The 24,497-nt window shown below is 41.9% G+C and overlaps 1 protein-coding gene across 1 annotated transcript; it reads right to left on the reverse strand.

Moving 5' to 3' along the window:
- Positions 1 to 1,564: 1,564 nt before the first annotated feature.
- Positions 1,565 to 6,179, reverse strand: zfp64 (zinc finger protein 64 homolog (mouse)). Its single transcript, XM_072367094.1, has 6 exons — positions 5,964 to 6,179; positions 5,644 to 5,811; positions 5,395 to 5,541; positions 3,975 to 4,037; positions 3,643 to 3,894; positions 1,565 to 3,547 (listed from the first exon to the last, which is right to left on the reverse strand). Exons 1-6 carry the CDS (start codon positions 5,983 to 5,985, stop codon positions 2,136 to 2,138), a joined length of 2,064 nt encoding a protein of 687 aa, XP_072223195.1. The 5' UTR covers positions 5,986 to 6,179; the 3' UTR covers positions 1,565 to 2,135.
- Positions 6,180 to 24,497: the final 18,318 nt, after the last annotated feature.

The following is a 24,497-nucleotide window of genomic DNA, read 5'->3' on the forward strand; positions in this document are numbered from 1 at the left end:
TCTCCAAACGTTCATACAATATTCAGCTAAAAGCCTACTCGAATCATAAGTTTTTCATATAAGTTTAACATTTTTTTGTCTCTACAGCTACAACGACCCCCCACCCCCAGGCAAAGATCCAAAGATGTTGTAGCCCATAGCAAAAGCACTTAACCCAGCTCTGATGTCACAAGTGTTAGAGGGAAACGGGAGAGGAACGAGGGGGGTGGGTGTGGTGGTGGGATGGGCTCTCAGGATTATGGTCTGGAAGTCTGTTAGATAATAGATCAAAGAAATACACCAGAGAGCACTTCTTGCTTTTCCTTCTAAACACTCATCTTCATGAATTATGGAGTTTCCAGTATTTTTCACAGCTCCTTCTGAAGATGAGGCGACACCTTTTGGTCCTAAAAAAATAAAAAAGGAAATAAATCCCCACACACAATATTCAAAAGTGTCCTCGATGATTCTATAGTTCACTTGTATTATTATGATACTATTGTGAGCTTGAGTGTAGGTGCAAGGGGTAATCAGGCTGTTTGAGGTTAAGTGTTAAAACTCTCAGATATGTCCTTTCATCCGTTCACTTTTGGACAATTTGGCTGTGTTTTGGATTATCTATGACCAGTGTGTGATTAGTCTAAATCAATCTGGACAAATGAAGACTTTGGACCAGTGTCCTTAGGGTGAATCTGAGGCATTATTCAGACTGTGCTTATACCAATCTATATCCTCTGGCATGGTGGATTTGGACCATTACGGGGACAAAGAATAACTTACTGCTTGTCCTTAACCACAAGAGATTTAGAGTAGGACGTTTTTGGACAAGACATTGTTCACTACAAACTGACTTTATTTGCCTGATTCAGTTTACCTGTGCTTACCAGCACCTCTCATCACCAATTTGTTTGTTTGTGCAGAATTAATTGTAACTACCTTTTCTATTTATAGGTCTTATCCTTAGACCGTACAACTTAGTACCAGATTAAGTCTTTATACGACCTGGCTGCTGGCTGTAGCTTTAACTTGATCGCCAAAGCAGCGATATTAATTTCTGCGTTACACTCTTGGCTCAAAATGTAAAACTAGTCATTCAATATAAAATATTAAGCAGCCCTTGCTGTTAGATCAATGGAGACTTTAAACTAGTGTTTCCGTGAAATGCATGAATTTGCATACTATTAACATACTTAACCAGTTCTTCTAAATTAGCTTACAGGCATGTCCTTAACTGTGCTGTGATATTCTAGGGATCCTTAATCCTTAAAAAGCCTTTGAAAAGGTCAAAGGACTCCCTATTCAAGGTAGAACCACAAAAGGGGACTGTTTTAATTCTCTTTCTGAAGAGCAAGCTAACTCTGAGATGAAGCCACAGTACCAGCAAACATCTTCATCATCAGATGACTTTATTTAAGTTTGTTGTCATGCTGAGCCTGAAAGCGAAGAAGAGCCATTAGTGCAGAGAGACGAGAGAAATCAATGGTGAGCCGTTTACAGGAGACTTCTATTCAGGTGCAGCATCCACTCTCCAAATACTAAGTGCTGAAGTCTGTGTGTAAAAATGGGCAGAATAATAGACAGCAGCAAGCAAAACAGGCACTTTATTGAAAAATCTATTGGAGGAGCAACTTGGCTTTTAGAAACTAAGACCTTGATATGTGACCTAATGTTTTCTACAACTGACATCTACTTCCAAGATTAAGAGAGAGGACACACTGTTTAGACTGAACTTCATCCTTTATGTTACTCTGCTGCCACCTTATGGACAAACCAAATATTGCATGGGCGCAAGATGCAATTCATTTCAAGTTCTCCTCATTTGTTTAAGACTTTATTCTGATGTTTTTGCGTGATAATCAAATGCAACTTCCACTAAATAATTAGATTAAGATGCATCTCAATTTGATGCCTCCAACTCCAACTTGTGAAAACTCGCAGAAATAAATAGGCGCAAGAATGAACTTTTAAATGCAAATTGTTCATGATGTTGACTGAGGATTATTTCAAAATCAGAAAACTATAACAATAATGTCAGAGTCAACAGTACTGATAACTCAGTGGTAACGTTCAGGCCTGAGAATTCTCTCAGGCAAGGAAATAGCTTATGATGCAGTAACAGTCTTTTCAGTTTCAGATGAACACAAAACACACACCATTCATTTTTGGATACCTTCTGGTGTGTGAGAGTCTGTGTAGAGTGTGTGAGGAGAGAGTTGTTCCACTCCACTCTGCGGTGGCTGAGTGGACACTATCAGCGGAACACCATGAATGACTACGTTTTGGCTTCCGAGGCTGATATTTGGCACTAGTAATGCGCTTTCCTGACAAGGTAAGGGGCTCTCCTCGGCTTTTACTGTTTGTGCTGGCTTGGATACGTCCACATTGGGTGGAGTTGCTGCTGCCACCAAGGCAGAGTTCCCTACTGTGACCACTGTAACTTCTGCGCCACCCCCCTGGAGCAAGGTGTTAAAGCCTTCCAGTTCTGAGCAGGTGGTGATCAATGTCTGTGTGCTGCTGCTGGAGTCCTGAGTGGTTATGGTCGTCTGCAGCAGGGCCTGGTGGAGAGGGTTGTTCGTGTCCTCTGAGCTAAGCTGGGTCAAGAGCACCGTCTGGGGTTCCATAGTTGCCCCTGCAGTCTGGGAGGACCCGAGGGGTTGTATGGGTGCCAGCAGGTTCACCTGTTGAATCATAGAATTGACGACCATGTCCTGATTTTCTGGGCTAAGCAACACCATATTGCTCTTACTTTGACCATTGGCAGCAGCAGGAATTAAGGCGTTCTGATGGGACAAAGTGTGTGGTAAGATGATTTTGAGCTGTGCATTACCATAAGGAGGCACTGAGCTTGAGGGGATAGGAACTTCAAGCTGAGTGTTGCTTTGTGTAACAGGAACCAAGCCTGCAGTATCTGCTGTGGTGGAGAGCTGGAGCTGCAACATACTCTGAGTGTCTCTGTGTTGCTTCTTGTGGCTGCGCAGGGAGTCCTCCCTCACAAACGAAGCATCACACGAGTCGCAGCAGAAGGCTCGAGCTGCATCGAGTTTGGCTCGATATCGGGAGCTGACAGGTTTGGGAGAGCCACCGCCTGCACTCTTTCCTCCCCCTCTGCCGTCCTTCCCCCCACTGCCCTTCTCAGGCTTATCTGAGTGACACTTCTTTTTGTGAATGATGAGATTACTGAGCTGCTTGGAGGCAAAACTGCAAAAGTCACATTTAAAGGGGCGCTCTTCTGAGTGGATCCGCTCATGGACTTTGAGCGCCCCTTTGCTGGAGCAGGAGTAAGTGCAGTTTGAACACTGAATGGGCTGAGAGGGCTGGTGCTGTCTCGAATGTTGCCGCAGAGCCGCCTTGCTGGCACACTTGAAATCACACTGCACACATTGAAAGGAGTTCTCGGTGCTGTGTTTGATATGAACGTGAGACTTAAGGTTGCCTTTCATGGCGCAGCGGTACTCACAGAAGTCACATTTGTAAGGCTTTTCACCAGAGTGAATCCGGATGTGTCTCTTCAGGTCTGAGTTGATTTTGAACTTTGCGTCACATTGTTGGCATTGGAAAGGTGCATCTCCTTTGAGAAAAAACACAAACAAGGGGTTTGTAATGCAGTTTAGAAAACAAAAGATTCCAATAGCTGTTGAAAAGCCTGGATTTTAAATGAGTTACCAGTGTGAGAGCGAAGATGCACAGTAAGCTGGCTGGAGTTGCGGCTGGCGTAAGGACAGATCTGGCATTTGAATGGTCGTTCATCATAGTGAATACGCAGGTGCTTCTTCAAACTGCTGCTGTCTGCTGCTGCATAGGAACAGTGCTTACATTTGTGCGGCCTCTCGCCTGTGTGAGAGCGGCTGTGCATGTTGAGTTTGTCCCGCCGGCTGAAGCGCTTGTGGCAGAGCTCACATTCAAAAGGTTTTTCACCTGGTTCGTGAATGGAAAAACAAACGACTCTGTTGAGGGGCTTCACACACATGGTTTATACATACAGAGCACCATCATACCTGTGTGCGTTTTGAGATGCCGCTCCATGTCTTTTTGGCCATACTGTGTCTTGAAAGTGCAACCTTTAGATGAAGATACAACATTTTATTGTCACAAGTACTTGTGGAAAGCTATTTAAAAAAAAAAAAAAAAGAATTAATTAATTAAACAAACTAAACAAAAGTCTTGAGCCATCCCTCATTTCATTATATATCATATATGAAAATCAAGCAATAGGTGCAGCAAACACAAATATTAATACAGTATATAATACAAAAACCATTGTTTGTACAAAAGTATTGAGCTACAAAGTATATTTTACTGATATTTGTTACCACTACCTTCATGATAGTCTTGGGAATAGACCAAGTAGTCTTTGGAAATAGTTCCCAGGGCTTTTTGAAGGACATTCCAAAGCCTTTCTTTGGATGTCGGCTGCCTTTTGTTCCGTTTTTTGTCATGATGGTCTCACACTTCAGGCTCTGGGGAGGATTCATCACTCCATAAGACCTGCTACCACTGATTTTCAGTCCACTTATTGTGACATCTATTTGTGCCATTTGTGCATACCTCATCTTTTTCTCCCCGTTTCCCTTCCTCTAGGATGATTCCTGACAGCCACCCTTCCACGAGGACTGTTTCTGATTAGGTTTTAGAGAAACAGTAGATGGATCAACTGAAGGTCCAGAAGCATCTCAGGTCCTGTGTCAGGTCTTTGCTGGATTTTTCCAATTTAAGGACGTAATTTTTCTATTCTGTTCATCTGCTGTAAATATATATATTTCTATATATTTTTCTAATCCCTGCCATTTCTTTTATTTTATTTTATTTATATCATGCAAACCATGTTGAGATATGCAGGGTTTTCAGCTAACAGTTTGGGATTCACCTTGTCAGTAGAAAAATACAAATTAAAGTGTGTTAAATTGTGTTATCTTTGACATCTATGTAGATGAACAAAAGAAATGAGAACAAATATGTCTTTGTGACAGGCTGCTTGTAAAATAAGTGCAGAAAGATATCATTTAAAAGAGGATCTTTGCTAAGTTATGTGTCATGTTTAGACACGACATTTTTATGCGGGAGTGATTCACAGGTCAGTGTTCAGTACCTTAACAAACAAAACACACAGAAAATGGAAAAAAAGTTCCAGACTGGACTGAAAACAGATGAAATGCAATTTCTTAAAGAAAACTTTGAAAAGCCTTTAGAAAGCCTGGATAACTAATGCCTGAGATCACTTTAAAGTTTACCAGAAAGTCTGGATTCTAGGAATCAAAATATAAAAGAAATGAGAGGTGACTCAAGACTTTTGCATACCACTGTCAATTAATAAAAAGCCAATGGAATGACACTCGACTGGCAGAAAACACAGGTTTCCCTGTGTGGAAGATGAAAGGGAAGAATGCTTTGCAGTCATGAAAAGCAAGAGGTAACAACCTGAAAAACAGCAGGAGTGTCTCTTTGAAGTCATGGCAGGTTTGATTTTTTTGGACGGCGTTTTCTGGGCTTTGGTGAGAGTCTTTCTGACACCTCTGGTAACACAGTTCTGGTAAGTCTCCTCAAAGACAAAGTCAGAGCTGGAATCTGAGTGAGAAAAGTAAACGACGGATGCATGGCACCAAACAGTGGAAAAGGGTTTAATTGAAACTTTCGACATGAAAAAGCACAAGTATTTGTTTCGCTTACCTGTAAGAGTGGCTGTCGAGGCGGTGGTCGGTGTGTCGGAGGTGGGGAAGGAACACCCATTTTGTTTATGGGCGAAGAAGACCTCGAAATTATTGTACTGCTGTTTGCAGAAGCCACAGATGTGAATATCTGGGCTCACCTCCACTACAACACAATCTCCTGCATCGACTAAAAAAGGGCATAGAACATAAAGCGGTAAATCATGACTTCATGTGTGTTTGTGAGACTGACAGTACGAATTGAGCAATATAACAACACAAAGTTACTTGTTATACATATGGTCGGATCAGAATTTAGCTAACAACAGTTTTTTTCCTTACCTTCGGCGTTGTATGTTGCCATTTTCGAGCTTGTTTCGCAAAAGATCAACTCATTTTACGGTTCGTCTGAGAACACGGCATCCATTATAGTGTCAAACTACACTGACTCAGGTAAAAATGTAGTCACTTAAGCACTTACATGATTAAAAATGGGAGATCTACCACTGGTAGGTCATTATTTGCAAAAACAACTCTGTTCTCTGGCTTGGGCTTTACGACATAACATTTGGGCTTTGCGGCATGCGTTTCCAAGTTACGTCAAGTGTTGCTTTCAGGACTATGGGAAAATAAACTACTAGGTCAAAGTGTTCATGTTGACAAAATAACAGTTGTATTTTTAATATAATTTATATATATATATATATATATATATATATATATATATATATATTACAAGTATGTTTACCACAGTTCATGATCACAGTATCTTTTGTCTATATGCTACCTCAAAAAATGGTTATAGAGGGAAAACACGTAGAGGTGTTAATTACCAATACTGGACAAATACGGAAATAGGTTTAGCATACACGTGATAACCAAATTGAACCAAAACCGCAGAGATGCAATATTACTAGAAAATGAAGGAAAACAACGTGAAACATCTACTAGATGCTTATTTGGAGACAAAGGCGCCACAAATTGGATCCAAATTGTTTGTTTAAGTGTCCCCCAGCTGTAAAATTATGGGGCCTGTAAAGCTTTGTAAACCTCTGACCTCAGAGGAACAACCTTACATCAATTATTGACATCAGGCATTTATGAGCACATGGAAGAACCTTTTTGCAAAGAATTGGATCCAAGAAGCAGTGTGTTGTGAAAGTGTTTATCATTTCTTTAAAACGGACAAAATCCTGTTTGCCGCATTTGAGAATGTACACATACCCTTTTAAAATACAGAAAGCCTGCCACCGCAACACCTGTTGTTCAAGAAGTAGGCTATTACAGAAACGGCCTAAATGGCACTTCATGCGTGTTAAAGCACTTTTTAACACTATATTAGTATCATTAAGCTGTTACAAGTGATCAGCCCACACTTAAATGAAGTTTTATTGTAACTTTAATCAGCATTTACCTCTAACATTGAGAAATGAAAATTTAGCACTTCAAGTGGTTACAAGAACGAGAAAAAGTATTTCTGGTGGAAGATTTCAGTCGCAGCAGTTGTTGGGCAAGTAAATACAAAATCAACCATTATGAAGTGAGGACAATTTACTAGGTCGATGGGGTGAGTGAATGAGAATTCCTCTATCTATGCCACAGCAGTTGTGCCGGTGTGAATAAGCCATGAAAGTGACTGACACACAGCTCCATTTTCAGTGGCAGCTCCTTAACTGCCTGATTGCTACTGTGAAGCTCAGGAATTTCCTTACGCTGACTTTCCTGCATGGCAAAGGCAAAGGACTGATTATTTCCCTGCTGAAACAGCAAATCTCCGAGACAGACAGGAGGGACACACATACGCACACTAAGCTCATGCGCACACATACACTGTTGCTCGGCCTTTCAGCGCCTGTCTATATGAACGTCACAAGTTGATTATTGCTGTCTTCAAAGCAGACTTTGTCAGGACAGTCCATGTTGTGTATATTCAGATACTTTCATGGAAACTGTTGGTCATAAGGGACATATTTGATAAGAAAGTCCAGCTGTCCGTACATTATGAAACATGATGACATAGAAAATGCACAAAAAACGTTAATTAAAAAAAGTAATTCGATCTGATCAAAGACTTTGCTACGTAATCGTATGCTCACAATGATATCATACCCTCTCCCCACCACCAACATCAGTAGCAGGGCGACTAGTATGCTCTTTGCTTTAATTTAGACTTCAATAATGAAGTCTCTTATTTATGAGAAAATATTTGACCAAGAATGATACAAATAGCTAAAATTGTATAAATAATCAATTAACGAAATCCGTCTCCTTCACTGATTTTTTTCATGGAGATTATTTTTTCAATGGACTGAGTGATCATTTGGCCTCTGAAACTCCCATCAGACTGCCAATCCTCACCACAGATTCCCAAAGCAGGATTTATGCATTTGAAGTTCTTTTATTTGTCTGACCAGTAATTAAAAGTCCACCCAATATTTAACTGACAGTGACAAAAAAACTATGTAAAGATGCAAATTACAACAGGAAAATATCAGGAATTGGGAAATATTTGCATATATGTACATTCAAAACCATCCATCCATTTTCTATACCCTCTTAATCCAATTTAGGGTCATAGAGGTGCTGGAGCCTATCCCAGCTCTCATTGGATGAGAGGCACGCTACACCTGAGACAGGTTGCCAGTCCATCACAGGGCCAAAGACAAACGAGATACACAACCATACACTCCCTCCTTGGGACAATTTAGAGTCACCAATTAACCTGACAGCATGTTTTTGGATGGTGGGAGGAAGCCGGAGTACCTGGAGAGAACCCACGCATACACAGGGAGAACATGCAGACTCCACACAGAAAGGATTTGAACCCGGAACCCCCTTGCTGTGAGTTGACTGTGCTAACCACCACACAACCGTGCAGCCCATATTCAAAACCCCAATCCAAAAAAAGTAGTCAATAACAGTGATTGGAAAACATATAATATTTATGCATAGAGAACATGTGAAATGTTGAAAGTGAGAGACTTTACTATTTAATTTTTACGTGAATAACATAAACTCACCTTGAATGTGATGGCAGCAACAAAAAATTCAGACAGGGCTATGTTTCTCACTATATAGCATCCCTTCTTCTTTTAACAAAAGGTTGGGAAGACCAGGGCCAAAGGGCGGGGCCTTAGGTGGAAATTGGAAATACGGCATGAGTTAGAGGGACTCTTAAGCATCCAGCTGAAGGCTAATGTAATGTTTTATTTTCTCCCAAGTAATGAAGGATAGGACACCTTTAATCCAATAGGAATGAGAAGGGGGATAAGGGTTTTTCTACTCCATATGAATATTATACCTTGTTCGTAGGGTGAAAGAGGCTACATGGTAAAAAAAAAAAGATGATTGTGAACTGTTAAAGAGGAGGACAATAAACTGGGCAACCAAGGGTGAAGACTAGTTGTTAGGGTTGCACAATATTAGGAAAATATGCAATATGTGACATCATTGTTACATATTGTGTTGATAATATGACTTACTTCCAAAACAGAGACAAGGCATGACAAAAAATATCGGAAAGAGTAGTTGGTACTAGGTGACATTTGTCACCATTTGGATTAATGTCAGGGTAAATGACACTAACACTAATCCACAGGGGTCTTTGGCTATAATACCCAGAACTGCCAGATGCAGGTTCTATGCCCATATGGAGATTGTTGGACCAAGTAGAACATAGATTATCCAATGGTGAGAATGAGTATGAGATGATTATGTTGTACAGCTCCAACATGATACCTTGGTGATAGGTATCAACATTAAGAATGGAAATCAACTGTGTTAGACAAAGGGGTGGAGGGAAAGCCATGAAAAATTATTCAAAACAAAGGTTCAGATTTGTAAGTATCCAAATAAGTGAGCACATGAATGTCTGCTTGTTGAGTACACAATCTTCCTGTCAGGCCTTTTTTCACCAGGCTTCCATCTATTGTCACTAAGCAATAACATCTTTTTAAATTTTTGTACTCAGAAACAAAGTATCATTTGGACATCCAGCTGTGCCAGTCCTAATTTGTAGGCATGCTCCTTTTCCTTTCATTCAAGACACCCGTGTATTCAGTGACTGATGTAATGTCCCTCTTTTCCCCAATGAGACAAGGGCAACAATAGGGGGGAGTGCCTCTGTCACATTATTTTCCCCCACCAAGGCAGACCAGCTGCTTACAGTTGCTTAATGGCTACGAGCTGTCACAAGACATCACCACTCGCTGCCACACAGGAGCGGCAGATGCTTTAATTGCACAATGACTTGTAGGTTGTCAACAGCAATTATACCAGGCTTCCACCTGAGGGCACCCAAAGAACACGGTCTACTCACTTCACTGACACAACCCTCAAAAGCTGGCTGCTGCACATAAACCTGATCCTGAGTCTTGCCTCTGTCCAGACAAGAGTCACAGATGGATTCCAGATCTTCTTTTTTAGCTAAATGGTTAGTCATGTGCTGCAAAGATTTGGACAGGATTGACAGACAGCAAGCTCAGGACCCCAAATTCATATTTACACATAAAATATTTATCAAGTTTTGCCACCTTGGGGCCTGCTGCTTACCATGCTACAGCAGGTCGTTGTGCGTAGAGTTTGAGTAATTTTGCTCATTATCAATTTATGTAATTTTTTCTTTTCTTTTTGCATATCAGTGCAGGCTAATTTCACCATTGTCATTCCAAAGATTATTATCATTAGCAAAAGGAAAATACGCGTGTTCAAAGCTATGCTGCACTCTGCTTCAGCCTGCATTATTCTAGATCTGTGGTTTATCCTATTTATAGGCAGTCCTGAAATTATAGTTAAGGAGCTCACAATCTTATTAAACCGTAAGCTTTGTTTTATATCATATTGAATAAGTAAAATATGTCCCTTATTTGTTTTTAGCCAAGAAATGAATTCATATGAAGTCCTTTGGTCAACAGCTGCCATCTCAGCATCAAATAAAAGAGAGCAAAAGTGTGGCAACCGTCAGAACCCTCTGACATGCCCACTTTATCATATAAAAATACATTACACACACAGCACACACACAGACTTGGACAAGCAAACAAGTTAAGCAACTCCACACACAAAAGGCGTACATGATCACATGTAAATCACCACACTGCTCTCTGTATCTGCTAACTGATGCAGATGATGGGGCTGCAGATGAGTACAGGCTAACCAGAGAGGGGGTACATGTGGTTTCATGAACTCAAGCAAGACGTAGCCTCAGGAAGAGAGGATTCATTTCACAGACACATGCTGAGAAAGAAATTAAGACAACATTTTAATCCTTTCTTTCTTCATGATGTATTCATTTTAAAATGATTTTTCCTGATATTAAAGCTTGTGTGAATATTATTGAAATGTAATGTTCTTTTCTTTTACTTACAAGTGCATTCCTTTCAAAGAAAGAATGTCAGTCGAGGTGGATTTGGAAGGAAGGTACTCCGGTGACTTGTATTTTGCTGTTGTGTCAACAGGGGGCGCCCAAAATCAGGCTAGAGAAAGAGACCCTGCGCTAATTTGAGGCAGCTCACAAGCCAGTGCTCCAGTTTGTAGCAGCTGACATTTTAGAACCAGTGGGTCAGCAAAATGGAGAAGACAGAGATGTATCAAAAGCACTGAGACTTTTGATCATAGGATTGGTGAATGTAATTTATCGTCCTAATTATCGAAACTGACCATTTACATGACCGCACAAGTAGGTTTCAGGTGTTGCTTTATTCTTCCAGTAGAATGGGAAATTAGGCCATGGGCTGAATATTTGGGGTTTAGAGATAAATATATTCTAACGACATGTGCATGATGTGATACTTGTATAATGCGTGAATGTATGTGCGCACACATTTTGTTTTGTGTGTGTGAAATGTCATTGATGTCATGATGGAAGAGGAAATCTTCATAGTTAACCATGGGGCTGGCTTATTCATGCTCTGCACACACACACCTTTAGACACACACAGCATCATCATCGTCACAGAGGGAGCAAGGCTCATAATTGGACAGAGGTGTCTGTAGATAATGAAGCCAGACCTCACACCTGCCAAACCTTTGGGATTTCACTTGACTGGCCACTTAAATCTTCCTCACTCTGTGGGTCTTGAGGGCAAGAGAGTGAGAAAGGAACTAAAGGAAAAAAAAGCAAGCACTACAGGGAGGATCCCTGTCAGTATGTAGTGCGGACCCCCCTCTCCACCCAAACCCCATCTAAATCAACCCCCACAGCCGTTCCATACAGCACCCACCTCACTTCACTTCACTGTAAATCCTCTGGTGTCAAGAATTTCCGACGAAAACGGAGAAATGCTGCACCAGCTATTTTGTTTCAAACTCTCAAAACACTCGCTTCTCCCAAGTTGTCTTTGGTGACAGTGTTGTGTGCGGGAAGCGTATTGTGCCAGCTTTTAGTGGGATGTCATTCGAGGTGCTGAAAGGAAAATCAGATAGACGCTTCAACGGAGAACTACTCCTGTATGGAAAGTTTACCTGACAGTCATCACTGAAGGTGGGACACTGTATCACTAGCAGGAAAAAGTTACACCAATTAGGGATTGAGTTTACCCTGGCACAGTCTTAACAATTTATAAGAAACAAAATGGAATTTTACTTTGTCTTCGCACAAGTCTTGATCCATAAATGAGACACAGAAATCATTGTCAATCTGGATACAAATTAGGTATTGATGTAACACAAGTAGAGAAAATTCTGTTTTATTGTCTTGCATATTGCTCTAGAACAGCAGAGACAGCAGTGAAACAGTGGGGGGTATCACTCTTTGTTAGCTTGTCATGAAGGAAGTCAGTTTTAACATATGTGTTTGTGTTTGCTGTCAAAATGTTGTAGTGCTAAATGGGAGGAATCAATAACTTTGAAGTGCTAAGAGACACAAATGGAGACTGCTAGCTTTGCTTGTGGGTTATCTGTATCCAAATGGCCTGGGTATATCTGTCATATTTTATTCTTTTTTACTGCAGATGTTGGATAAAAAGGATAAACATGCACATGTCAGACTCTGCTGTCTTGTGGAAGTCATTTGTGCCTCTTTTACAACCTGATGCCAGGCCAAGCATGAATGCTATTACTTTAGCAAGAAACTTACATAGAGAACCTCCATCATCGTTCTCAATGCTGAGACTTTACCGATGGAGATTTACATGCAAATCTGCAACCCACATTTCCATAAAACTTGGGACATTTTCTGAAATGCAATAAAAAACTTTTTTGTGTCTTCACTGACCAGCTATATGTTATATGTTAAAAAGAAAACTTAGGAGAGTGGTATACCATTGTGTTTTCCATTGTGTTACATCACCCCTTCTTTATATTCCACTTTTTAATCGTTGGAGAAAATTCTGATATACAACTGAGCATCAAACACCTTCCTTCACACATGTGCAAACCCTGTAATGGACTCTCATGCATTTCAATACCAAATCACAAATGCTAGATATACCACATTCTGCTTATAACAGCCTCGATGGTCATATCTTTGGTACATTTTTTCCCCAAAAGCAATGGAAACATGAACTCATCTAACCCCAGAACATGTGTCCACTGTCTTTTTGTCCATCTGAGATTACCTCGTTTCCAGAAAACTTGCTGACATTACTCCACATTTAATGATACATACTGTTGCATGCTACAGATTCAGGTAGCATTTCTGGATGTAGCATTTCTCCATGTAGATGTATTGATCACGGTGGCATGACGGTTTCACATGTGGTTACACCACGAAATGGTGCATCATGACCCATCATTGCTCAGAATGACAAAGCCTTTGATGAATGCACCTCTTATACCCAATCCTGGCATTCTCATCTGCCACCAATCAATCTGCTGTTGCAGAATCTTCAAGAATGGTGTTAAGTTTTCTGTCTCTTTATGTCTCTCTCTCAACTCTTTTTATGGCGTCATATTTGAATGCCCCCCCCCCCCCCCCCCCTTTTCTAAATACAATGAAAGTGATGAAGACACTGGCAATCATTACTTTGGACTTGTGTCCTTTGAATAAAGGTTCAAACAAATTCACAAATTCCAGATTGAATTATTTGTTGTTTTCCAACTTTTCTGGAAATAAGGTTTGTAGCATAGAGTTACGCAGATAAATGTTAGCTGTCACTGTACAGTAGGACAATGTACAATTAGGTTCAGAAGCACAAATTACCCATCGAGAACTATCATTCTTTCATTCAGCATAAAAAGGGGTACTAATCTTGGATACTCAGTGTTTAATTTTCCAATGTCCCGTTCCAGGTGGGGAGGTAAATGAGCCCAGGTGGCTTGCCTGGCCTGCGATGCTCAGGAGGGAAAAGTTACAGCTCCCAAGGAAACGGATAGTGTCACATGTCCACCTATTGTCTGTGCTCTAAGTGCTGAGCATGCTCATGTGATAGCTCCCCTCATCCACCACAGCGATAGATTATAGATAGACAAGAAGCTGTGTGAGCACAGGCAGTTTTGGGGAATACATAGTAACCGTAGACTCTGGATCAGCATCCTTCTGTCTTTTACCCGCTTGAGCTCCCACACAAAGACACTTTTAGCAGTTAGTCAACATTTGCTAATGTGGATCTTCTTTCCAAATTGCAATGATAAGCAATACCGGAACGCACCCTGAAATGAAATCACATGGAAACCAAAAGCTTATCAAGATGAAACTGTGCAATAATCCAAGAATTATCCATCACCATCCATCATGTATTTATTTGCAGGAAACAGATTACATGGATCTAATTGAAATATTATTTTACCTTCATTTGAATTATTTATGGAGCCTCTTACTAGATTCATACCTCATAGAAAAACACGGACACATTATGTGATGCAAGAATGTGTGTGTATGTGTGTATTTGTGAGCATTTCTCATATATTATTCAAAGTGTGGAGTCAGAAAGTGATCTTACGTAGCCATATGAAGGATATCAAAGGACCTGTCTTTGATACAATTTATTTGAAATCCACTGGCCAGAGCTGAGCTGTCCATTGGCCTTCCGTTGCTAATGAGATTGGGGGTAAAATTGAGAGTGGTGGGCTGGCTGTCATCTGCTAGGTGATGGTTTTAAGACTAAGCAGTGATACTTCATTAATTAACCTTCACATTCTATGTAGATCTGCTCATCAAGATGCAGTTAATTAAAGAAAGGTCATTCCAAGGGCTGCTGGGAAGCGGCATTATTACAATGGAGGGATGGCACTGCTTTGAGCGAGATAACACAGGGGAGGGGGCAGGGAGGAAGCGATCACCAAGTCACTGATAAAATGGCAGACGGCTTGCCAAAGCCATTTTCTGAACTCCTGACCATATGGACCACCCTGGCTGAAGAACATAAAATGTCTTTTTTTGTTGTTTGTGTTTTTATTTCTTACTTTCCTCCTGTTTTATATAGAAAGAGAATGCTCAAAAGCTCTAATGGAGAAAGCCTGAGTAAAATATTCATTACACTCAATTGACAGCATCTATCTTTTAGCATCTCAGGATAGTTTGTCTACTCTTTTTTTGCAACCCTGTTCTTTTTCTGCCAATTTCTTGGGTGAATTCTACTTTCTGTGACCTCAGTGTACAGAAAAAAAAGAAATTCCATCTTGAGTAAATAAAAGGCCAGAAGCTCAGCGGCATATGAAATAATTATGTGTCATCTGTAAGTGAAATCCCCATCCATCTATCCATCTATCCATCTATCCATCTATCTATCTATCTATCTATCTATCTAGTGTTTTGCAATGAAATCATCATGAAATAAAGATGCCCCTCTTAGGCTTTTGTCAATCACAAAGCTGTTGTTTTTGTGCAGGCCTGTATGCTAGCATAAGGATGGAGACAGTTAGAGAGAGATGCATAAATTACAGTGTCTGCAGAAATGCCTTTGGACCAATCACACAAGTGCGATCAGACTAGTGTTACAAATGGCTTTCTAGAATGTTCTTGCCAAGTTTTATTTTTGATATGGGGAGCCCATCGCTCTCTCAGCAGTCTTGTTTGGAACCTTGGTGTCAGTTTTTCCAAATGGTCCTCTATTGCAAAATTGTAGTTAGACATCAGTGCCTGTGCCATGTCTACTCAGTCCTCCAGTAATGTCTTTTGGCATTGCTTCCTATGGCATCTATGAAAAAACAGCGTTTACACCTGCACAGGTATACATTATGTATATAATTTTTTATAAATCAACTCTGGTGTGAACTCTGTTTTTCCCGTACCTGACATAGGAAGAAGGTGGGAGGGACACATATATATACATATATATGTATATATATGTGTCCCTCCCACCCTACTGGGAGACAGTAACAACTGACCCTGGACACAGTGCCATTATGGCAGACGAGGCAGGGCTCCCCTGGCAGTGGCTGGGCTGGCTGGTTGCTAGGTGGAGAGACATTACCGCGGGCCTCCGCAATAATTTATCCTAAGAGCGCGGCGAGCCGTCATGTAGCCCCTGACAGAGAGCTGCAGTACTTTATCAGCCTGCCTGTAAATCAGCCATGTGTGGGTGCAGACGGCAACATTGTTTGATCTCTTTCAGACACTCTAATAATCTGCTCCCCTCTGATTGATACCTTCACACAACAAAGCACATTACACCAGCAAGCACAGCAGTCCTCACTTTGTGTGAGTGTAGTGAGCGTGTGTGTGCATGTGCTAACGTCTGTATGAAAAGATTCTGTGTGCGTGAGTGTCTTTCTAGTGGTCATCTGTATTGCCAGTGGCCAAGAGAGGGATGAATTAGTCTTCTGCAGAAACACAGGGTCATTTGGAGTCTCTAAACCAATGACAAGATAACAGGTTCACAAAGCGATCTCTGGATGAAGGGAAGGGTGGGGGGAGAGATAGTGCCACCAACCTCCAAAAATAAAATTACACCAAACAGGTTAAAACCTGAGCAGAAATTCTTTTATTAAATGGTGGATCAAGAAAAGTGTAACTCGTAAAGATGATACTACTTTAAAAAATATTCCATGCAGGATTTTATTCTCACAAACTGCATAATATATTTACTTGTCAACTTCAAAATGCTTGAAAGATTTTTTTTCCTGTTTTCTGTAGAAGCAAACATTTTTGAAAATAAATGTCAAGTCTAGGCTTTGACAAACACAGAAAATGTAACTACACAGCTGAATGCTCGTATCTTTTTTAAAAAATGCTGATATTTATTCTTGTATGCCACTCATGGCCTTCTATCAACTCAAAGTGAATTGCATCCCTTCCAAATTGCCTTCAAACTCCTTGCTTGATATGGCTCATATACAAAGGAGAGCAATGTCCCGTCCCACAATACCCATACCATTTGTGCCGCTCAGCTTCAGAATGTCATTGGTTTGAGTGTGACAATAAAACACAACTCAGGCTTTTCTTTGGGTTGCATTGGAACATAGCTTCCAATTATTCAGCTCCAAATTCAATAGCAATTTTCTGCTCAATGAAATAGTGGTTTCAATCTCTAGAGTAATGTTACTTTAGAGAGATTTTCAAAATGGCATGTCTGTGAGTGAATAGATGGACGCAGAGGATTCATTTTGCTTTAGGAAATGATACTTGTCTGCTGAAGCTTGTCATTTATTGATAAATAGAATTCCTCACCAGACACTATAGAATCTATAGATATAATGTCTTTGCTCCAGTCCAAGAGTCACTATTAAATATAATGCTATCTAATGTTTAGCTTTTAGTCAGAATTTCTAAAATGATAAAATATGCCAGCCAGATGCATGAGCTTATGATTGTGTTTGGTCAGATGGAGCTCATTTTGCTTCAGTGCAGCATTAAAAGTAGCACTGAACAATAAAAAAATGCAATTATAAGTGTGTTTGTGTGTAATGTATCAGTAGCCCATCCAGGGCCCCATAATGAATGCAATGCAACGTGCGATCACTGAGCCGTGTGTATGCCCCACTCAATGCATCTCTGAAAATAAACAGAGCAATGGAAATGGTTCTCATTAGTGTTGTTTTCATATTAAGTCCCCCAGACAAGGTTGACAAACCCAGCTCCCTGTGCCAGGCTCCTCAGGGACCATCCCTTCAATACAGCTAGGGCAAACAACACCAACCGATACCATCACCATTACCACCTCCTATAGTTACTTATCCTCTCCTCCCTCCCTGCGGAGTGCTCTGTCTACACAGACCTGAGGAAAATGCATTAAGATCTTCCAGCAGCATAGAGAAAGAGTCCTGCTTTCATTTATCACCATTGCTACTGGCCCTAAAAGGGACAAATGTCTGTTCTCCATCTCTGTGCAGTTGGAATTGGAGAAATGTGTACTGTGTATGTGTATGTGAGAGAAGGAAGCTATTTTGTGCTCCAGAGACGCTCTACTGCAAGGCTGTTTAGCAGGAAGGGAACAGGTGTGCTGAGCTTCTGGCTTCCACCATGTGTTCCAGTTGTTTCATCTGCACCTGTTTCCCCAAGTCCTGTATATGATGATCAAAACACTTTATTAACCACAAAGTGCTCTCACTTGTATGCCACACTGCCTCTGCCTCGATTACAATCATATCATCATGAAATCATTTATTCATTCTGCAAATATTATTGTGACAAATTACATTTTTATCTACCACTAATCATGTTCCACATTAAAAATGATCGTTCATTTGATACTTTGCAGATTAATTTAATAAAATTGTTGGGGTTTTGTTGGTTTTTCATGACATTATTCCCAAGAACAACAAATGAATGTTTGAAAAAGCAGAAATGTTTCCACATGCCATCACCCCTGAGCTCCTGTAAACATTTACGAACTTATGTTAAATTGCATTATTTTTAGTGTCAGTTAATGACTCAGTCAAATATTGGGTTTACAGAAAATACAGAAATTGGCAAAAAGTAAAAACAAATAAACTTAATTGAGAATGTATTTCAACCAAAAGCCCGAAGGACTTGAAAGACCTACTACTTTTTGCCCCCCAAAAAATTTCAGTCCAGGATCTTTTGCATTTTCATTGAATTCTAAGGTACATGGTAGAATAGACAAATAAGCCAGCTGAAATGTGAAATACCTCCCTTTGCTGGAGTGTAGGGGTTGTAAAGCTTGTTACAGCAGTATACACACAGTTAAACCAGGAACTGTCCATGTTCCTGACACAGCAGTTTTAATTCAAAATCTGTTCACGTTACATATTTCTATGAGTTTGTTTGTTTTTGACATGTGCCTCACAAAATGATAGCATCTTGTAAAAATAAATTCTTGCCATGATTTCATGTGTATATGGAAGCAAATCGTGACCAAAATTTAAATTAAAAGGCATTTGCAGAAATGTTTTTTCATTTTAAGAATGTGGCTGCATTATTTGACTCATAAATGAAATTAGTAATCAATCATCCTATTTGCATTTTAATTTTCTTCTTCAAGAGTGCTCAATCTTTCACTTAATTAAAATGAAAAAGAAATAGACATTTGAGATTTAATTTTCCAAATATGTCCCGGCAAATAGATATCAAAATTAGTAATCAATCATTCCATTTCTATTTGCATTTTCTTCTTCAAGACTGCACATTTTTGCTTTTTCGTTTTCATGTCCTGCCCGCAAAGTACTGCCCATAATTTGAAAACGAAAAATCAATCTGAGCGGCGCAGCAGAGTGATGTCAGCAGCCACTCTTCTTCAGCTCCCTGCTGCCCGAGCTACCCATCTTGTTCGGTAGGACGGCGGTGTGCACATCTGCATTGCATTACATTGCAAATGTCCTGGGAAATTGATTGAATTGCTGGGTCTTTAGAGGACGCATCACAGATCATGGTGCTCCCTCAAATTGTGCAAACACGGTTATAATTAGCTGAGCAGGTGGAATCTAATAATATATCTGAGTCTGATGCCTGTGACCGAGTAGAATAAGTCATAGAAAGCTTGGCTGCATACTCTGCCGTCACAGATTTACACATTAGTGAGGTTGCCATAGTAAACCTCTGTTCAGTCCTGGAATGGCTGGATGCTGTGGAGCCTCAAATGGGCTGATGCACCCTCAATCCCCCACACCTTAAGAAACAGGGCGGGCAGTTACGTCCGCTGTTCATTCATGGAAAGGCGGGTTTACGTCCACTGCTATGACAAGCGTCCGGCCTGTCTCGGAGTTGAACACCTGAGGACAGGTATGTCTGATAACCCATGCATGAACTGTAGATTTATGCCACTGTCGGTCAGAAGGGCTAGACTGGCAGAGGTGGAAGGGGATACTGTGCTGCTACGTGCTAGTGGTAGCGCAGACCTGGCAGTACCTAAGAAACAAGGACGTAGATGCAGTACGGCTTCACTGGGACCGCCTAAGAAAGTTAAGTAGGTGGACACTTTGGCTCGCAAAGTGGGCACTCTCTCATCTGAGTTTACCCAGATTAAGGACCTTCTGCTCAATCTGCAGCCTGATGATAGGGGATAAGCTCCCAGTGGTGACTCCGCCACAAGGGGCTCACCTTATAGGGATATTGACATGCTGTCAACTGCAGCTTCCTGCAGTTTGTTTGATGATGAGGGGGATGGACAGGACGAGGATAAAGACTCAGTGTCTCGAGTCTCTGACAATTTGTCTCAAGGGTCTGATGGTTCATTGCGTGGATCAGAAGCAGGCCATGCCACAATGAAACCAGCAATTTGGATGGCTTGAGCACACCTGGGGCTTGATGACCCTCCCATCACAGCGGCTCCTTCGAGTGCTTTTTTTAGGCAGACGCCACAGCCTGCAGCTTTCTCTGTCCCACCTTCGAAACCCTATATTGAAGAGCTTCAGCACTGCTGGGCAGATCCAAAACGATTGTCTCATCACACCAGTAATTGCAGGAATTTGGCGGCCATGCAGGAGGCAGGCAGCTATGGGTTGGATCGTATGGCCCCAGTCGATCCTACCATTGCCTCTTTGATAGTATCACCCGATGAGGCTCTCAGAACTGATGCTCGCTTTCCCCGTCCTCAGTGCCGGCTGATCGATGATCTCCTTGTTAGGGCTTATAATAGAGCGGCATGCATGGGCTGTATTGGTAATTCCTTTTCCCACCTTATCCTGGCCCTGTCTCAGATCCTGCAGGAATCCTGAGCTCGGAAGGTTGATGTCAACAATGATGCTGACATGCCGCCAAGTCTGGCTGGCGTAGTCCTCTCTGTCTGAGGGGTGTCGCCGTACTCTCCATTCTCTTCCAGTGATTCCAGGTCACATGTCTGGGCTGACTGCTCAGCAGGCGCTAGAGCACAGTTCCCAAGTGGACCAAGCCAGGTAGCGGTTTGCTGACCCTTGGGTGGTATTCACGCTGTCCGAGAGATACACTGCAGTTCCGATGCCTGCCACCAACTTTCTGCCGGCTCAGGATGTCTGTGGTCAGAGATCCTGCAAAATCCCTCGCCTTCAGCAGAGTGTTGGCAACTCCATCGAGTTGGCAAGATGCCATCAAGCCTATTGAGTGGCTTACCAATTCAAGGTGATGCCGTTTGGTCTCTCATTTGCAACTTGCATATTTGCGAGGTGCGTGGCAGCGGCCCTTGCTCTCATACAAGCCAGGGGCTTGACGACCTTGCCATAGCTGGACGATTGGCTTATTTTTTCCCCAACTGCAGAGCAGGCAGTCAGAGACACTGCTTGGCTCCTTGGACATGTGAACCGGCTGGGCATCACAGTCAATTACTCCAAGAGCAGTCTTACACCCAGTCAGAAGGTAGATTACCTTGGCATGACTCTCGACTCACTGTCAATGAGAGCCTTCCTTTTTCAGAGTGGAGAATATTTTGCAACTTATAGGTTGCTTCCAGACAAGCAGAGTATTGAGGTATGGGCTCTTTCTCAGGCTGCTGGGTATGCTGATGGCCTGGGTCTCCATTCCTTACGGCCCCTTCAAATCTGGGTCAACACACTTCACTTGGATCCCAAGTGGCACAGGGGCAGGAACTGCTGTCAAGCCCTGAGGCCTTGGAGGAGAAAGGGGGTATCTGGTCAGGGGGGTTCCCCTAGGAGTAATCCCTGTCTGCCGCGAGGTTGTAGAGACAGATGCCTCTCTGTTAGGTTGGGGTACCGTCTGGCAGCACAGGACCATCAAGGGCAGATGGAGCGCACAGCACAGGTGGGAACATATAAATGGGCTCGAGCTCAGGGCAATATGTCTTGCACTACAAGACAACAATGACAACAATTCATCCCAGTATTGAAGGGGCGGCATGTTCTTGTCCGCACAGACAGCACCTCCGCGATGTATCACATAAGTCATCAGGGTGGCACCAGGTCCAAGCAGGGGCTGCACGTGTCAAAGCAGCTCCTTACGTGGGCATTTCCCCACTTCCTGAGTCTCATGGCCATACACCTCCCAGGTGTACAGAACAGGGTGACGGATGTTCTCTTCCGCCAAGGGCTGCCACAGGGCGACTGGAGACTCCACCCAGAGGTGGTGGAGATGATTTGGAGCAAATATAGCAGAGCAGAGGTGGATGTTTTTGCCTCAGAGACATCCACACATTGTCCCATTTGGTACTCACTAACTATGCCACCCCGCCTTCTATATGCCTTTCCTCCAATTCCGCTCATTCGTGTGACACTGGAAAGAGTGCAACAGAAGGGCCACAGACTGCTACTGGGCGGCCATGGTTTCCAGTGCTGCTGAAACTACTCCAATGACTGGACCTTCACTCTCAGCTGGGGGGTATAGCATCCGAATCTGCATCGCCTTCAGCTTTGGGTCTGGCCATTGGGAGCCAGGACCCACTCCTGGTATCCTGTGACCAGTTAGTGATCCATACGGTGTTAAGTTCCAGGGTTCCCTCCACTACACTATCTGGTTAGTCAGTTCTTGAGGGGCGCACAGAGGTGTAGGCCATCAAGGGTCACTGTGGTACCATCATGGGACTTGACATTTTTTGAGGTTTTGAGGTCAGTGTGTCGGCCCCCATTCCAATCCATAAGAGAGGCAGAACTCAGGTGGCTGTCTGCAAAGACGATATTTCTGCTGGCAATCACGTCGGCAAAGCGAGTGGGTGAACTCCACGTCCTGTCAGTGAGTCAGATGTTGGTATCCGGATGGGTCGGGGGTTACTCTCCAAACCAATCCCTACTTCCTGCCAAAGAGAGTCCATCCCTCACATGCAAACCAAGCTATTGAGTTGGTAGCATTAAATCCACCAAGCTTGTCACAGCAAGCAACAGAGCTGTCAGAGCAGTTTTGCCCTGTTCGGGCACTCAAGGCGTATGTGCAAACTGTTTGTTTGCTATGGGGGTTGTAGGAAAGGTCAACCTCTGTTGAAACAGAGACTTTCCAAGTGGATTGTCGATGTGACTTTACATGCTTATAGTTTGTAGGTCCTACCTGCGCCTAGTAACGTGCGGTGCCACCCTACTCGGAATGTGTCCACATCATGGGCAGCCTTGAAGGGGGTCTCTCTGCAGGACATCTGCCAGCGACCTGGGAATCCTCATGTACCTTTGCTCACTATTATCGCGTCACTGTGGCTGCTCTACCTGCTGTGGCAATGGCTGTTCTATCAACAGCTTCCATGCCTTAATACGGTAAGCATTTCTCGTGACCTTGTTTGCATCACTAGAGCTGTCTGTCACTCGGAATCTGGGTGAGAAGATTCTGTAGGAACAGATTGCGTGATGACGTGGAGCTCTTATACTGGGGTGTGCACCCTACCTCATCTCATGGTCACAGGTGACTTTGTTGGTACAATAACTCCACCTGCACATATGTGAGATGGAGATATTCAGTTTTAAAGCACTGCCCTCTGGTCGTCATCCAGAATTCATAGAACTATAGTTACATTTGTAACTCTTGTACTATCTCCTTAACAGGTCCCTTTATAGAGACTGTATTTAAACTCTGTTGGTTCCATTCATGTTTGGAAATGGAATGTCTAGGAAAGGAACCTCATATGAACCTAGATCATGAAAGAGTCCCTCAGGGAAAAATGGTTTCAGACAAAGACGATTTTAACATTGTCTAAATCCACAAACAATATCTGGATTTCACTTTGAGGTTTTCACCAAATTTTGTTAGTCTGGTTTGTTAGTAAAATTCGCTGTCACTGTGGCCCTGCAGTTTCGAAAATCAGACAAATGTAGATATGAATATGTTAGATGCACTTTAAAAAAAAAAAAATTCTTTATGTGATTTCACCTTTCATCTGTGCAATTTTAAATTGCTAAGAAACTAACCTTTCAAAGAACTTCTCACATGGTGGAGAAATGTTTGCATTGTTGTTGTGAAGTCAGAGAGAACTGAGACTTTTGTAGAAGGTGACACAGACAAGTCTCCTCCCCCAGTAGTATGTGAAATGAGCATAACTTCATTGAACTGTATAACATAGTGCAAGAACATACTGTAAAGTGTTAAAATTATGAACTGGTACAAGTAAAGGCAAGTTTCAGCTTATTGTTTTCCCCTATACTATTCCTGACCCTAAACATGGAATTTTGGTGCCTAAAGGTACAGTAGTTTTTTTCCTTTGCCAAACCAAACAGTAATGAGAAGTGAAAGCATAAATATCCTAAAACGATTCCATTAAGTAATGAGGCAGGATCTATAGCCCAAATGTTCACAGGCTACTCATTGACTTTCCATTGGCCATGTTTGCATGGTATTGTCAGCACATGATATGCCACCACCTTGTAATATATTATAAGAGGGCTTGCTCTTTTCACCTATTTCTGTGAGATCAGGTTGACAAACCACATTGACTTCCTGACTAGTTTATTACCAGTCATTATCCTTTTCTGAATTGTCACGTCACTGTCATCTCAATGGTCAGCTTAAATGCGTTTACTGGCATTGTATTTGGTGAGTTTATTTAAAAAAAATCTTAAATGGTAGTATAGTAGGATAATTCAGAATGCCATTTTGAAAAACACCTGTGCACGAATGAAGAAGAAAAGCTATGACAGTGTGATAGTGAGTAAATATCTACAGTACCAGGACCCCAAAACTTAAATAGCTCAGTGGAA

This window comes from Leuresthes tenuis, unplaced genomic scaffold (assembly GCF_036924035.1).
Source record: "Leuresthes tenuis unplaced genomic scaffold, fLeuTen1.0.hap1 SCAF_16, whole genome shotgun sequence".
Lineage (NCBI taxonomy): Eukaryota > Metazoa > Chordata > Actinopteri > Atheriniformes > Atherinopsidae > Leuresthes > Leuresthes tenuis.

What these genes read in the sequence shown, in the direction of transcription:
- zfp64 (XM_072367094.1), bottom strand. Translation starts at nt 5,985, where the DNA reads ATGGCAACATACAACGCCGAAG. An exon ending in GGCAACATACAACGCCGAAG is followed by an intron (nt 5,812 to 5,963) that starts GTAAGGAAAAAA and finishes GCCCTTTTTTAG; the next exon opens with TCGATGCAGGAGATTGTGTT. An exon ending in CTCGACAGCCACTCTTACAG is followed by an intron (nt 5,542 to 5,643) that starts GTAAGCGAAACA and finishes TTTCTCACTCAG; the next exon opens with ATTCCAGCTCTGACTTTGTC.